Source organism: Saccopteryx bilineata, chromosome 4 (assembly GCF_036850765.1).
Source record: "Saccopteryx bilineata isolate mSacBil1 chromosome 4, mSacBil1_pri_phased_curated, whole genome shotgun sequence".
NCBI lineage: Eukaryota > Metazoa > Chordata > Mammalia > Chiroptera > Emballonuridae > Saccopteryx > Saccopteryx bilineata.
This window is the reverse complement of record NC_089493.1, coordinates 286,833,168-286,847,128: the sequence shown is the minus strand read 5'-3', so window position 1 is coordinate 286,847,128 and position 13,961 is coordinate 286,833,168. Positions and strand designations below refer to the sequence as shown.

The window sequence follows — 13,961 nt, the reverse complement described above, 5'->3', positions numbered from 1 at the left end:
TGAAGCTGCCCTTCAGGGAATTCCCACTCTCCTGCGAGGGAGTCCAGCTTACACTCAGGAATCCTGCCCCAGCCACTGGGACAAGAGTGAGGTCCCCAGGTTTCTGGGGGGAGCTCTAGTCTTCAGGATGGTTTCCAGAACCAGACCGGTCCTTTCCCTTCCTCAAACTGGGGCAAAGCAAACGAATGTATGACTCCTGCAGCTTAGCCTTCGCGGGCATTGGGGCGGGGTACCACTTCCCTAGAACCCCCTGCCTGCCCCACGGAGGAAGACAAAGGCTGATGGGGCATACGCTGGCTGCCGCCCCGTACAAACCTTACCCTCTGCCTGAGGCTTGATTGTTGCTTGCGTTCACACCTGCGGCCCCTGCGGCCTCGCCCCACCCGCTGTGGTCCTCTGGCAGGCGCTTTTATAGCTGCAACGGGCTATTCCCTTCCCTTGGCCAACGGACCCTCTCCTGGCAGTCTGACCCGCTGGCTGAAGCTCCAGTCGTGCCGGGTGCCCCCCCTCCAGCCCTGCCGCCCTCGGCTGTAGGATTTCCTCCATACTCGAGCGGATACTGGTGGCGCGAGCTCTCTGGTGTCCCCCTCCCTCAGATGCGCGAGCACCAACCCAGAGCCGACAGCAGGGCTGGTCGTCTTGGCTGGCTCTTGGTGTAGCAGCAGGTGGTGAGCGCAAAGCTAGGTGGGGATGATGGACACCCGGAAAGGGGCCTCTCACCGCTAGGGAAAGGCCGCCCTGCACCTGCCCTCCAGGGGTGGGTATTTGAATGCAATGGGAAGTCCATGAGGGATCTTAAGCAGGAGAGGCCCCTGCTTGTTTTTTGCTTTAGTTTGCGCTGCATGACTATAGGGTGGGGAAAGGATGGGGAGAGGACAAGAAAGGAGGGCAGGGACACTAAAGAGACAGGCGCAGTCGCCAAGGCAGGAACTGATGGCAGCCTGGACCTGGACACAAACAGTGAGGCGGGAGAAATGAAGACAAGCCATATTCAGAAGGTGAAACTGACAGAACTCTCTGTAGCCCCAGACCCAAGTCTAAAATTTCAAGATGACCCCCAAGGGCACTGAAATGTTGGCCATGCTGTTTTTCTGCCAGCTGCTCCTACAGCAAACATCCAGGGACCTTGTAGCTTCCCTAGGAGATACACTCACACCAGAGTCTGGACTCAAGCTCCCATTTTGCCCTTACTCTCCTTCTCCTCCCCCACTAAACTCTAAAACCCAACTCAGAAACCACTCCTGACCTTTTCCGGTACTTCCCCTGCTATCCAAGCACTCTCAAAGCCCTCTCCATACTCAGCTCTTACACATCCAGCAGTGGTTTGTTCCTGTTTTCTTTGTAATTAATGTCTAAATGCCTAACACTGTGCATGCTAGCATAGAATGGTAATGTGAGGTTTCCAGAAAAAATGGATACTTTTGAAAAGGGTGTTGTTAGATAAGATAGTTACCAGGGCAGGAAAAGGGAAGGGGAGAAATAAGGGCGGTTTATCTCAACCACTAAAGGAGACAGTCAGCAAGCAGTCTTAAGGTCTGCGAAAACAAAATCACCAGATGGCCTTGAAACACTGTATGTTGGTCCCACTATCAAAGAAGGGGAACCTGGAAAGCCTGTATGTTAAACCAGATAACGGGGAAACAAAGCCTTCAAACTAAGTATATAACTCTACGACCCCAACAGGCGGGGCACTGAGACAATCTAAGTTGCCTGCTTGTGCCTTTGCTAAATAAACTGCTTGCTTTGTTTAAATGCTGTACTCTCTCTCGCCTAAATTCATTGTCAAGAACATAAGAACCAAGGAGGGAGAAGCCCCCTTGGACTTGGGCTTTCTCCGGTGACAATGTGTCTGCCAGCCCTTTATTCTGGGATTACCATTGGGCGTGGGGGAAAGATATTTGATGCAATGACTCAAAAGGAATTAGAGCTGTTCAGTATGCTCATCTGACATCCCCTTCAACTTCTTCCACAAGCTCTTCTACCCCAGGTTTGGAAAGTGTCTCAACAAATGCTAACTTATTAACACCAAAGCCTAAAATATTAAGATAATAAGATATAAAATTGTATTTGCAATGTAATCTGCCTATTTTAAAAATACACGAGCTATTACCAGTGTTAAGAGAGACTATCATTGGTCAAGTGAGTGAGTGCTTTCTATCTTTTTTTATTCCATATTAGTTTCATAATAAGAAAAACAACCCTCAATAAGCGGTAACAGATTTTAAAAAGCAGAGCATGTCATATTATTAAATTGAAAAGTGAATCTATCCTTATCCTAAAGGTAACTAGAACTAGTCAAAATATAGCTTTGTTATATGTTGTGAATACATCAAGGTAGAATTTAATGATTTTCCCACATCCATTCTTAGATAATCTGGGATAATAATTCCTCATTATTCAGTTCCTTATCTAAAATAGGAAAGATATAGATTAATATATATTTATACATTAAAGAAACATACATCTATTATTTTCAAATTGTGTATTTTATAAACTATATAAATGGGTATTGTTAAACAAAATGAGGTCATTTGATAAAAACTGACAATTCACAACAGTTCTACATCATATATTGTCATATAACTGCAGAAATCTTTAAGTACGAAATCTAATTACTAGAACCAGAAGTTGAAAGCATACTGAAAGAATCTGTTATTTTTATTTTTTTTACAGAGACATTCAGAGTGAGTAATAGACAGGGACAGACAGACAGGAACGGAGAGATGAGAAGTATCGATCATTAGTTTTTCGTTGTGCATTGCGACACCTTAGTTGTTCATTGATTGCTTTCTCATATGTGCCTTGACCGTGGGCCTTCAGCAGACTGAATAACCCCTTGCTGGAGCCAGCAACCTTGGATCCAAGCTGGCGAGCTTTTTGCTCAAGCCAGATGAGCCCGCGCTCAAACTGGCAACCTCGGGGTCTCGAACCTGGGTCTTCCTCATCCCAGTCCGCCGCTCCGTCCACTGCGCCACTGCCTGGTCAGGCAAGAATCTCTGTTATTATGATGCCTACATTGTAAAAAGCTAGCAATGTTAGCATGGACTACTTTGGAAGTGTTTCTTGATTATTTCTCGTTGTAGCTCTTTCGATGTGAAGTGAAACCTTTGAAACTCAGGTGTGGCATCAACAAAGTCAAGAAGGTAGTCCAGGCCCTGGCTGGCTGGCAGTAGAGCATAGGCCCAGTGTGTGGAGGTCCCAGATTCGATTCCCAGCCAGGGCACACAGGAGAAGCACCCATCTGCTTCTCTACTCTTCCCCCTCTCCTTTCTCTCTATCTCCCTCTTCCCCTCCCGCAGCCAAAGCTCCATTGGAGCAAAGTTGGCCTGGGTACTGAGGATGGCTCTGTGACCTCCGCCTCAGGCTCTTAGAATGGCTCTGGTTGCAACTGAGCAATGCCCCAGATGGGCAGAGCATCGCCCCCTGGTGGCATGCCGGGTGGATCCCAGCAGGGCGAATGCAGGAGTCTGTCTGCCTCCCTGCTTCTCACTTCAGAAAAATACAAAAAAAAAAAAAAAAAAAAAAAGAAAGAAATCCAAACTCTTTCTTAAGCCAGTAATTTAAATTTGGCAGTCTGCACTTGAGCTTCTTTTTGAACAAATTCCTTTGTAATCCCACATTTTTATTTGGAGGAGGGGGAATACCCTTTTGTTCATTGTCCCCATTGACCCACACCTTATCACCATCCAGCTTGGTTTCCAGCTTCACAGAGTTCTTAGGACTTTCTCTATAATCCCCATCTTCTAATCCCTGAAGATCATATTCAGGTTCCTTTTTGTAAAGATTTTCCCATGCATTTGCTATGGCTATTTGTTTTTACTTCATCCCAACTCTTTACCCAATTAAAAACTGCACTTTCTATGTTGTAGATTTTAATCGTGGGAACTCCTTTTTCTCCTTTACCTTGCTTATCGTCACTTTTTTCAAAAATTACAAGACTCTCTTCAAATTGCTTCCACCTATAAAGTCATTTGCAGCTTAAGATCACACCTTGATTCATTGATTGAGTCAAGGTTGAAGTGTTGTGGGGAAAGAATATTCATTTTATTCGACCATTCTCACTAGTTGGTGATTCAGCAGAAGGGTAAACTGGAGAATTGTCCAGAAATAACAGCCCACCCTTTTCATGGGCTCTTAGAACATTAAGTTAAAATGCCTTACCCTCAGGAACAATATTTTGAAAGAACCATTCTGAAAACAATTCTCTGGTGAACTAAACACCTTTACTAGGTTTATATATAACAGGTAATGTACTTGGTGTCCTCTTTCACACTTTTGGGTACCTTTGATTTTCCAATAATGATAGACTTTAACTTTAGAGTTCCATCAGCATTTGCACATAAAAGAGCAGATAACCATTCCATTCTTTATTTTCCTTTCAGGCAAGCAGATATCTTTTCTACTTGCCTCAGTGTTTTCCGGCACTGATTTCCAAAAGAGGTCAGTCTCATCCCCACTGTAGAGTTAAGCTAGACAAAGTTTCTTCTCTTTGATAAGGATGAACAGGTTTTGTCGAAATAGCTCAACAATAGTGAACTTAGGGCTTGTTCGGCACATACTTTTTGGTTCCCCATTGCGTGCCTGTTTTGAATCTAAAAAGCCAACCAGTACAGTGATGCCTCGGTTTTCGTTGATAATCTGTCCAAAAACAATTGGCGAAATCCGAAACCAATGAAAACCAAGGCAGTTATTTCCATATGAATCAATGTAAATCCAATTAATTTGTTCTAGACACTCCAAAATACATACCAAAAACACATTTTATAGAGAATAAATGTAGTGTTTAATATTAAAAAAATAAGAAATTAATATAAAATAAATATAAAAGACTAATGTAAAGAATAAATGAACATTTAACATTGCATTTCTAAAGACTCTTCTTGGCGTATGGAAGATGGCGAGGGGGGGAGAGAGAGGTGCAGATGTTATTGTTTGGAAGGGGAATGCCCCTCCATAAGGACCTTAGGTATCAAGTAACTATCTGGGGTCACTTCCCTTCTTGGTCTTTTGGCACTAGGACCAGCTTCAGAGTCAGTGGACCCATGTCGCACAAGAAAACTGTCCAAAGAGGTCTGTTTCTGCCGCCTCTTTAAGATTTGCCTAAAATGGGGCAAGACATTATCATTAAACAAGTTGCAGACACAGCCTGCCACAGCTTTATCCGGGTGATTTTTCTCCACAAACCTCTGTACTTTACTCCACATGGAGATGATGTCCTTAATCTCTGAAGAAGGCACATTCTCCCCTGTCTCTTCTTCCTCATCTGAAGCAACTTCTTCATCTGCTGTCTGGTGCAGTTCTAAGTGAAGGTCTTGCAGCTCTTCAGTGGTGAGTTTTTCTTCACTGCGGTCATCCACCAACTCTTCCACATCCTCACCACTCACCTCCAAACCCACTGACTTCCCCAAATCAACAAAGGACTGCACCACATGTGTAGGGTCATCAGGGGGAGGCTCAAACCCTTCAAAATCTCTCTCATGCACACATCCTGGCCATAATTTCTTCCAGGCCTCCTGCGTAATGAACGTCCTTTTTGGCATTTTCTTCCAAAAGAGGCCAGTTTCATCACAGTTGAAAACTTGTTGGGGGATGAATCCTTTAGCTTCTACGTAATCTTTGAATTCAGACACAAATTTTTCAGCCCCAGAGTTGTCCGAACTTGCACCTATGCTGTACCTAGTAACACTGTGTATGCCAGTGCGCCTCTTAAATTTTTCGAACCAGCCTCTGCTGGCCTTAAAATCACTAAGTACGCTAGCACTCGTCCCAGGCATTTTCTTAATGAGATCGGCATACAATAGTCTGGCCTTTTCACATATGATGGCCTCCGAAATAGAATCACCATCTAACTGTTTTTGATTGATCCAGATTAATAATAACTGTTCAACATCTTCAATTGTTTGTGATCTCTGTTTCGTTAGCACATTCACACCTTTTGCTACATTAGCCTTCTTTATTGCTTCCTTTTTCGCCACAATAGAACTTATCGTGGATGGTGACTTCCCGTACATGCGGCCAATTTCAGCAATCTTGAAGCCGCTCTCGTATTTTTCAATGATTTCCTTCTTCAACTCGATCGTGTTCCTAGCCTTCTTCTTCGAAGGGCTGCTGGCTCTGGAAACTTTCTTTGGTCCCATGATGGAGCTAAAAGGAAAGGATTAACTTATTAGAAAGGGAAACACTTAACAGGGACAATGAGATTGCACATGTGATTTTATCTTACGTTGTGTTACATACATTTTGAAACTGAAAAATGCAAAATAAACACATTACAACGAATACTGTATACACAGTAATCACTTACATGTAATTGTAGTATTAGCACTCGCAACCAATAAAAAAGCACAAAAACACTGGAAAGCAATGGAATTGTTTGGCTAGATGCGCGGGGTGATGCTTACGCAATGAGAAATACACCACACTGAGCAGAACCCAGGGTCGCCCTTTGTTTTCGGAAAATTAGCAAGGTCACATGGGTACGCCAACGAATCCCATGCAACCAAAGAAAACGGAGACAAAATTTTTGAGGAAAAATCAATGATAACCAAAACTGATGATAACGGAGGTCAACGAAAACTGAGGCATTGCTGTACTAGCTTTGAAGTCTGCTTGCCCAAAACACTGCGAATCTCTCTGCAGCAGCCTGCAGGTCCACACCCCTAAGGGACTCCAGCAGAGCACTTCTGTGGATACCTCACGGAGAGTGCATCATCCACATCACCATACTTGGCTGCAGTTGTCCTCTTTCTCTTCTCAGCTCCTACTAATGGCATGTCCTGCCTCATTACAAAGCCCCAAATCAATTTCTTATTCTTTTTACTGTCATTAAATGTTGATTTACTGATTCCAAATTCATCCACTACACTTTTAAAAGATCGTCCAGCTTCAGTCCTTAGAACCTTCATTTTCTCCTCCAAATTCAGTGTTGTATATTTCCCTCTCTTATTCATACTGAATTTGGTTTCAAACAACCAACAGGAGTATAAACGGGAAAAAGCCTTACTGAATTGGAAAAAAAAATTTTAAACACTAATCCTTCCAGCTTCTCAAGGCTATGTTTTTATCTTACTCCAGTGACTTTCCATTTTTTTCATCTTATGGTATACATAAACTAATTACTAAAAATCAGCACACCAAATATATATTATACCTTTTGCCAAACTGACAAAAACAATAGGTGTAATTCTGATCCATTCACACGGATAGCTATTGTGTTGGCTGTTGTCCTTTTTAAAAAAATTTGACAATCTAAGGGAAAAGTCAGTGCTCCTGACTAAATAGTCAGGTATTGCATCTTTTAAAAATTCTGTGGCACACTGAAAATTGCTGCTCTGCCCCCCCATTCCCTGCTGCTAGCAAACCCCTCAAGTCTTTCATAATTTTCCACAACCAAACATCAACTTCCATTTCCTTGAAATTTCTGCAGCATTCAGCTTATGTCCCTTTTCCTCCTTATGTTACTCATATTCATGAAAGTCCCTCTGAGATTCCTTGATTCAAAAGCATTGTTATATCAACTCTAACACTGGCTACACCTAGTAGACTTAATAATTCCTCTGCTGGTAGAGGCTGACACTATGAAAATACTAGCAATTAGAACACAAACTGAAATACTCAGATTCCTCTAAATATGATTCAGTGAATATACGTGGAATGCCCATCTTACCCAGGTAATTCAAGCAGACACTGCAGGAAATACAAGATGAAATGAAAGCATTCTACAGAAAGCACGCAGTAGTAAAAAAGGAAAACGGGACGTAAATTCCAGTCTAAGGGCTGCAAATGGCAAGTTATGCGACCCTGGCAAGTCACTTCTCAGCTCTAAATTTGTGTCACGGAGAACTATAAACGTAACCTATTTCACATACTTCACATGAAAAAATAGAAACGCACAGCCTAAAACAGGGTACAAACCCCCTCAGGGCCGTTGATCCAGGGTCAAAAAGGCCTCCTTGAAGAGCTGGGCACACGACAGCTCGGGCACCACCGGCTGGGCGGGGAACGCCAGAGCCCCTGCAAGTGCAGCGGGCCGCGCTCCTTTCCCGCGGGACTTCCGATTACCCAGCCGCCGGAAGGCGACGCAGGAAGCACGGGACACTCGTAATGTCTCACAGAGCCAGACTGCGAGACGGTGACACCCACGAGCCCAGCCACGCGCAAGGCCCTTCAAGACTCCACGACCTGTAGGCTGTAGTATTAACTCTTCTGGGTGCCAGAGCTGAACCCGGCACCAGGCTGGCGCCTTTCGCGAAGCCGGAAGCCGCGGGGCTCGCCGACGCTGCCGGGCTGCCGAGCCAGCCCGGAAGTGCTCCAGGTCCGCTTCCGGTGGGAGCGCGGGTTTCAGAGCGCTGCGTAGGAGAGGCAACAGGTGGCTGGAGTGTCTGTCCGGTGCGTTAGTGGGGCCTGCGCTCTAGAATCCGTGCGGGGTCCCGGCTCTCTGGACCCGCCAGAGTGGAGAAGCCGAGGTCTACGGCGCTTGATCCGCGGTCCGAAGTGTGGCGTCTGGCGTTGAAGCCGGAGGACGACGGAGCGGCCTCCACGAAGCCCAGCTGTCCGAGGTAACGAAGCCCTTCGGCTGCTGCTTGGGGCTGCTGCAAGGTGTTTGGAGGCCATTTCTCGTGGCTGGACGGCTAGAGCCTGCGGCCACACTGTCTCGGGCGAGGCCGGCCGTCGGGCTCTGGAGGCCCCTCTTTCTGCCCTCGGCGCAGATAGCTCCGGGCCCCGGCGAAGCCCGACTGCCCTCCAGAAACATCTACGATCCCGCCTCTGCTGGTGTGTTTGTTTGCTTTGCGGGCTGATGTTAACCGCCGATGAACCGCAGTTCAGAATCAGAAAGATCACTTTGACGTGATTCAAAAGTCCCCGTCCTCCTGAGCCGGGGTGGGCAGCGAGGAGCCGGCCATTAGTGAATACGGTAGCATCTTGGACAGAATCTCAGTGCTGGTTCTGCTGCATCACCTCGGGAGGGAGAGGAGAGGCTCAGGATGTTCTAAAAGTCTATAAGACCCTTGAAACGTAGTCAGCAGCAGGATCACTTTAATCATCACCAACTGCCATTCTCCCCTTTACGACTTGATATTTGGACATTTTGTAAAGCAAGGTCGGCTGTGTTTTTTCCTAGTTTAAGTAAACAAATTAAAAAATACAGGTACAAATCTGCGTGGTTCTCTTAATACGTCTTGCAAAGAAATACCAAAGAAGAATATTGAGCATCTAGTTATTTAGTTGGGGGATTTTTTCTGAGAAGAAAGGTTATTTTTTCCCTAAGTACTTTACTTCTCTGGTTTCAGCACTTCAGCTCTCCTGCTAGTATTCATACAAGAAAAGGAGAGTCTCAAATGTTCCATGAAGTGAAGGCTTCCATTATCACAAGAGTTTGGAAGGTCATAAAAGCTGTACTGTCTTACTAAAAGCAGAAGACTAGGGTGATATATTAAAATTTAAGAGAAACTTAGAATGTTCTCCTAATCTTCTTTTGACACAGGGAAGATACGATAGGAAGGACATCAATGAACTCTCTGGATAATCCCCAACTGTTTGGAGCCAGTGGATGCCCATTTTTGTCACCCACCAACCTTCCCTGCTTTTTTATTTTCTTCTAAAGGCAAAGTCATCAGTTGACATTTGTCCTCAATAAGTTGTGCTGTAGTCAACTGAATAATACAAAGAAAAGGAGAGAAACAAAGGTCCTGGCAGTTGATTTTAAAGAGAAGGCAAGGCAGGATCTTTTCATTTTTCTCTCATAATAAATAGCACCTAGTAAAGTTCATGTGACTTTCTTGTTGACCTGCACTTTTTTTCTGCCCTTGGTGCCTTAGGAAGAAGATCCTTTTGTTGATTTTATTCCAGACCAGACCGGGCCTCAGTTGTCAAAGGTGGTATTGGTGGTGTGCCTAACACAGGAGCAACTGTTCGGGACAGAATGATGTTGGTAGATCTGAAAGTGGCTGAGTATTTGAACCCTCAGATCAGAGCTCTGTGGGAAACCAAGGAACCTGTGAACCAGAGCTCCACTCAGAGTAAGAAATATACTGCACAAACAGACAGTCTCAGTCCTGAGAGCTCTCGCCAACACTTCCGGAACTTCCACTATCATGAAGCCACTGGACCCCGTGTGGCTGTGAGCCAGCTTCAGAAATTATGCCAGCAATGGCTGAGGCCAGACATACATTCAAAAGAAGAAATCTTGGATCTGCTGGTGCTAGAGCAGTTCCTGACTATTCTGCCCAGAGACACCAAGATGCAGATAAAGAAACACCACCTACAGAGCACTGAGGAGGCTGTGGCCTTGGTAGATCACTTGCAGAGTGAATCTGGTCAAACGAGGAATGGGGTGAGAAGAAAGATTCTTGATACATACAATGAAATAGGATAAAGGTAGATATATGGGTTTTGGGGGCAGTTAATTTAGAAATGAGATGATTTAATCAATTATCTGTTATTACTTTAGGCCAGCTAAGGCAGGACCTGAAATCACAAACCTCCAGCAATAGTCATTTCACGGGTTTTGGAGATTGTTGCAGAGACTCTCTGGCCTTAGAAAGAGAACTGCATATTTCCCTCTTTGGAGACAGTAATGTATTGAGAGTAAAAGCCTAGTCAGGTTTGGCCTAGAAGATGGATCTTAAGTTTTAAGAAACAGGTCAATAAGGGGTTGGAGAGGAAGGAGCAGATCTAAAAAAGGGAGAACATGTAGAGATGAGAGGAGAGGATTGAGAAAAAACCCCAAAACTAGGAAAGATTGCAGAGAAAGAAAGAGGAGAAACAAAAAAGGAAACAAAGATTTGGAAATACCAACACAGTGGCTATGAGAAGAAAGACACTGAGAGATAGTGTCCTTTGTACCATAGACAAGAGCCTCCACTGCCCTCTCTTAGTGATTGGTCATTGGGTCTGCTGGTGATTGGGGATGCAGGGGATGCCCTTGGGTTGGGGGCAGTTCATCAACTGGCTTTAGGCCTACTGTGTAGAATACAGAGTAGGGCATATGTTTGGTGTTAGAATCATGTGGAGGGAGGTTGGAGCCAGAATCTTTCCCTTTTCCATTTTATCCCTTTTCTGAAAATCTTTCCTGGCCATTGGGAAAAAATTTGGTTGACGAGACAATTTTTTTTTTTTTTTTTTTTTTTGTGACAGAGAGAGGGACAGATAGGGACAGACAGGAAGGGATAGAGATGAGAAGCATCAGTTTATTGCAGCACCTTAGTTCATTGACTGCTTTCTCATATGTGCCTTGACTGGGGTAGAGGGGGTCAAAGCAGAGCGAGTGACCCCTTGCTTAAGCCAGCAACCTTTTGGGTTCAAGCCAGTGACCATGGGGTCATGTCTCTGATGCCATGCTCAAGCCAGTAACCCCACACTCAAGCTGGGGAACCCGCACTCAAGCCAGCAACCTCGGGTATTTGAACCTGGGTCCTCCGCTTCCCAATTCAATGCTTTATCCACTGCGCCACCAGCTAGTCAGGCTATAGGACAACTTTAAATTCCTTAATTCCTTAAAAGACAGGAAACCACTAAGGTAGGATTTTAGTCAAGAAAGACTGTTAAGGCAGCACGAGAGCAGGTGCCCTGTACAACCCTGCTAGTGATCTGAGCCAGGCTGTATGCAGAGGGGGTGGTGGACACTGTTGAAGGGCTGTCAGTAGCCACATCTTTTTTTCCTTTTATCCTAAATTTCCCAGGTTGTGGATAGTTCTTTGTAGAAAATTTGTGGCCCATTATCTTTAAGCCTTTTGTCATTTCCTTTAGTGCCTCACACACTTCCCATATTCTGGACTCTATGCTTTTTCCTCCCTCTACCTCCAGCCCCTAAGCCTAAAGTAAGCTTTGGTAACAAGAATGGGAATTATTTCTAGGTTGCAGTCCATGTGCTGGGAAAGGAGGCGGTGCTCTTGGGAGGAACAGCAGAGGCCCCAGGCTTCAAACTGAAGCCGACAGAGTCCCAGCCAGTTGGCAGGTCTCAGGATGAAGAATTTTGGAGAACATATCAGGATCTACAGCAACAGCTGAGCAGGAATACTCATAAAGAAACCAAGTCTGTGTCTGAGAGGGGTAAGGAGCTTCATGATAATTTCTTCTGCTGGGAGCTGTGATAGTAATGTTTTTCAGAACATTGTGAGCATTTTCTGGGTGCCCAGCTTTGTGGATGTGTAAACATAGCCATGTTAGCAATTATTATACTCCCCCCCACCCACTCACACAGGAGCCCCTAGAATAGACAAGCTGGTAAACGTGGGGATTGGCTAAGGTACAGAAATATTCAAACCAAAGAACTGTGGTAATTACACTCTGTTCCTTAGAAAAGTAGAAAGGATTTAGGCTTCTTCATCCTCAAGGCACAGAAGGAATTGGGATCACAAATGGGCTACCGGCTGGTATGTGAATACAATTGTGTACCAGGAAAGAATAATAAATAATAAACAATATATCTACTGTACACTGGAGTTTGTATTTTATTTTCAAATCCATTAAATTTTCCTTAAGGTGATGTCATGAGAGGAAAATAAGGGTTTTTGTCTATTAATTTTGCTTGTGAAAACTCGGGAACCTGTTCTGGGGGTTGATAGGTGCTTGGTTCTTATGAACAATGAGGCCACTTACCAGCACCACAGGTACTTATGAAGGTTTCCCATCTACTGAAAGAATGAAGATCATTTACATTAGAAATGAGCTCAGAATGTGCATAGAAGAGAGAGAGATTTCTCATGGCTCTTTTCCACCCACAGCTGTGCCTGCTCACCAGATCCTAGCCTTTCCTGAGCAGACAAACACCAAAGATTGGACAGTGCCGCCTGAGCTCATCTTGCCTGAGTCCCAGGTGAGCTGAGCTTTCAAGCTGTTTAGGCTGCCTTTCCCTGCTGCCATGAACCACACTGCCCAGCGGGTGCTCAGAGGCATGTGCCCAGATGTTCTCCCTGGGGAACTGGACACCTCCCAGGCTGTTTGCTGATCTTTTGCCTCCTTCCTTTCTTACTTTCACTTTTTAAAAAATCATATACTATTAATTTGTTCAGTGCCTGGCCTACCATGCAGTTCATGGGCTGATGTTAGGGCTACTTCTGGAGTGGCCAGTACTGAGCTGAAGCCCATTCTTTTATCTTTAGAGCTTGTTGACATTTGAAGAAGTGGCCGTGTATTTTTCCCAGGAAGAATGGGCGTTACTGGATCCCAGTCAGAAGGCTCTCTACAATGACGTAATGCAGGAAAACTATGAGACTGTCATCTCTCTAGGTAAAGATTCTCTCTTTCCTTTGTGTAGAAGTCAAGTAACCTATAATATTATTATCTGACTGGGAATGCACCCTGATGAGAGAGTCTGTTCCAGTAGATCTAGTTGGTCCTCAACTTGATGGTGTGCAGGGGAAAGGTGTATCCCAATCACCTGGAGCTTTTATGCAGTCCATATGCTCATTCCTTATCCTGATTTTTTTTAAGTGAGAGAAAGAGGAAGGAAGGAGGGACAAACAGGAAGGTAGAGAAATGAGACGCATCAACTCAGAGTTGCAGCACCTTAGTTTACTGATTGCTTTCTCTTATGTGCCTTGACCGGGGGGGGGGGGGGGGGGGGGGGGGGGGGGGCCTCCAGCTGAGCCAGCACCTTGCTCAAGCCAGCACCTTGGTCTCAAGCCAGTGACTTTGGGCTTCAAGCCAGCAACCTCAGGGTTTGAAACTCTGTCATCAGCATCCCAGGCCGATGCTCTATCCGCTGTGCCACTGCCTGATCAGGCTTATCCTAAAATTCTTGATCTCTCTCTCCCCCATCTTTCCATTTCGACAAATGGCACCACCATTTACCCAATATTTCAGGCCAAAAATCTTGGGTCATCCTTTAGTCCAATCTTGCCATCATACCACTACTAATGCATCACTAGTTCTCTTGGTTCCACTTTTATATCATAGTCTGAATCCAACCATGTCTTATTCTCTTGCCCTGTTAGCACTCTGGTCTAAGCCAGTAGCTT

General features: G+C 44.9%; 2 protein-coding genes across 8 annotated transcripts in view; one reads left to right on the top strand and one right to left on the bottom strand.

Annotated features, from left to right (window-relative positions):
• Positions 1-2,517: 2,517 nt before the first annotated feature.
• On the bottom strand, positions 2,518-8,234 carry LOC136334638 (tigger transposable element-derived protein 1-like). 4 transcript variants are annotated; one of them, XM_066275122.1, is made up of 2 exons: positions 8,182-8,234; positions 2,518-6,144 (listed from the first exon to the last, which is right to left on the bottom strand). In XM_066275122.1, exon 2 carries the CDS (start codon positions 6,135-6,137, stop codon positions 4,926-4,928), a length of 1,212 nt encoding a protein of 403 aa, XP_066131219.1. In that variant the 5' UTR covers positions 6,138-6,144; positions 8,182-8,234; the 3' UTR covers positions 2,518-4,925. The 4 variants fall into 4 exon arrangements, with proteins under 4 accessions (XP_066131219.1, XP_066131218.1, XP_066131217.1 ...); XM_066275121.1 differs by lacking the exon at positions 8,182-8,234 and adding an exon at positions 7,915-8,039; XM_066275120.1 differs by lacking the exon at positions 8,182-8,234 and adding an exon at positions 7,894-8,014.
• The window catches only part of LOC136334632 (zinc finger protein 75A-like), a 52,273-nt gene continuing 46,233 nt past the window's right edge, over positions 7,922-13,961 (top strand). The window contains exons 1-5 of one of the 4 annotated variants that reach the window (XM_066275105.1): positions 7,922-8,558; positions 9,819-10,333; positions 11,856-12,051; positions 12,726-12,817; positions 13,104-13,230. In XM_066275105.1, coding sequence (XP_066131202.1) covers positions 9,923-10,333; positions 11,856-12,051; positions 12,726-12,817; positions 13,104-13,230 — 826 coding nt within the window. In that variant the 5' untranslated portion in view covers positions 7,922-8,558; positions 9,819-9,922. The remainder of the gene's footprint in view (positions 8,559-9,818; positions 10,334-11,855; positions 12,052-12,725; positions 12,818-13,103; positions 13,231-13,961) is intronic. The other 3 variants (XM_066275106.1, XR_010731197.1, XM_066275104.1) reach the window with 3 other exon arrangements.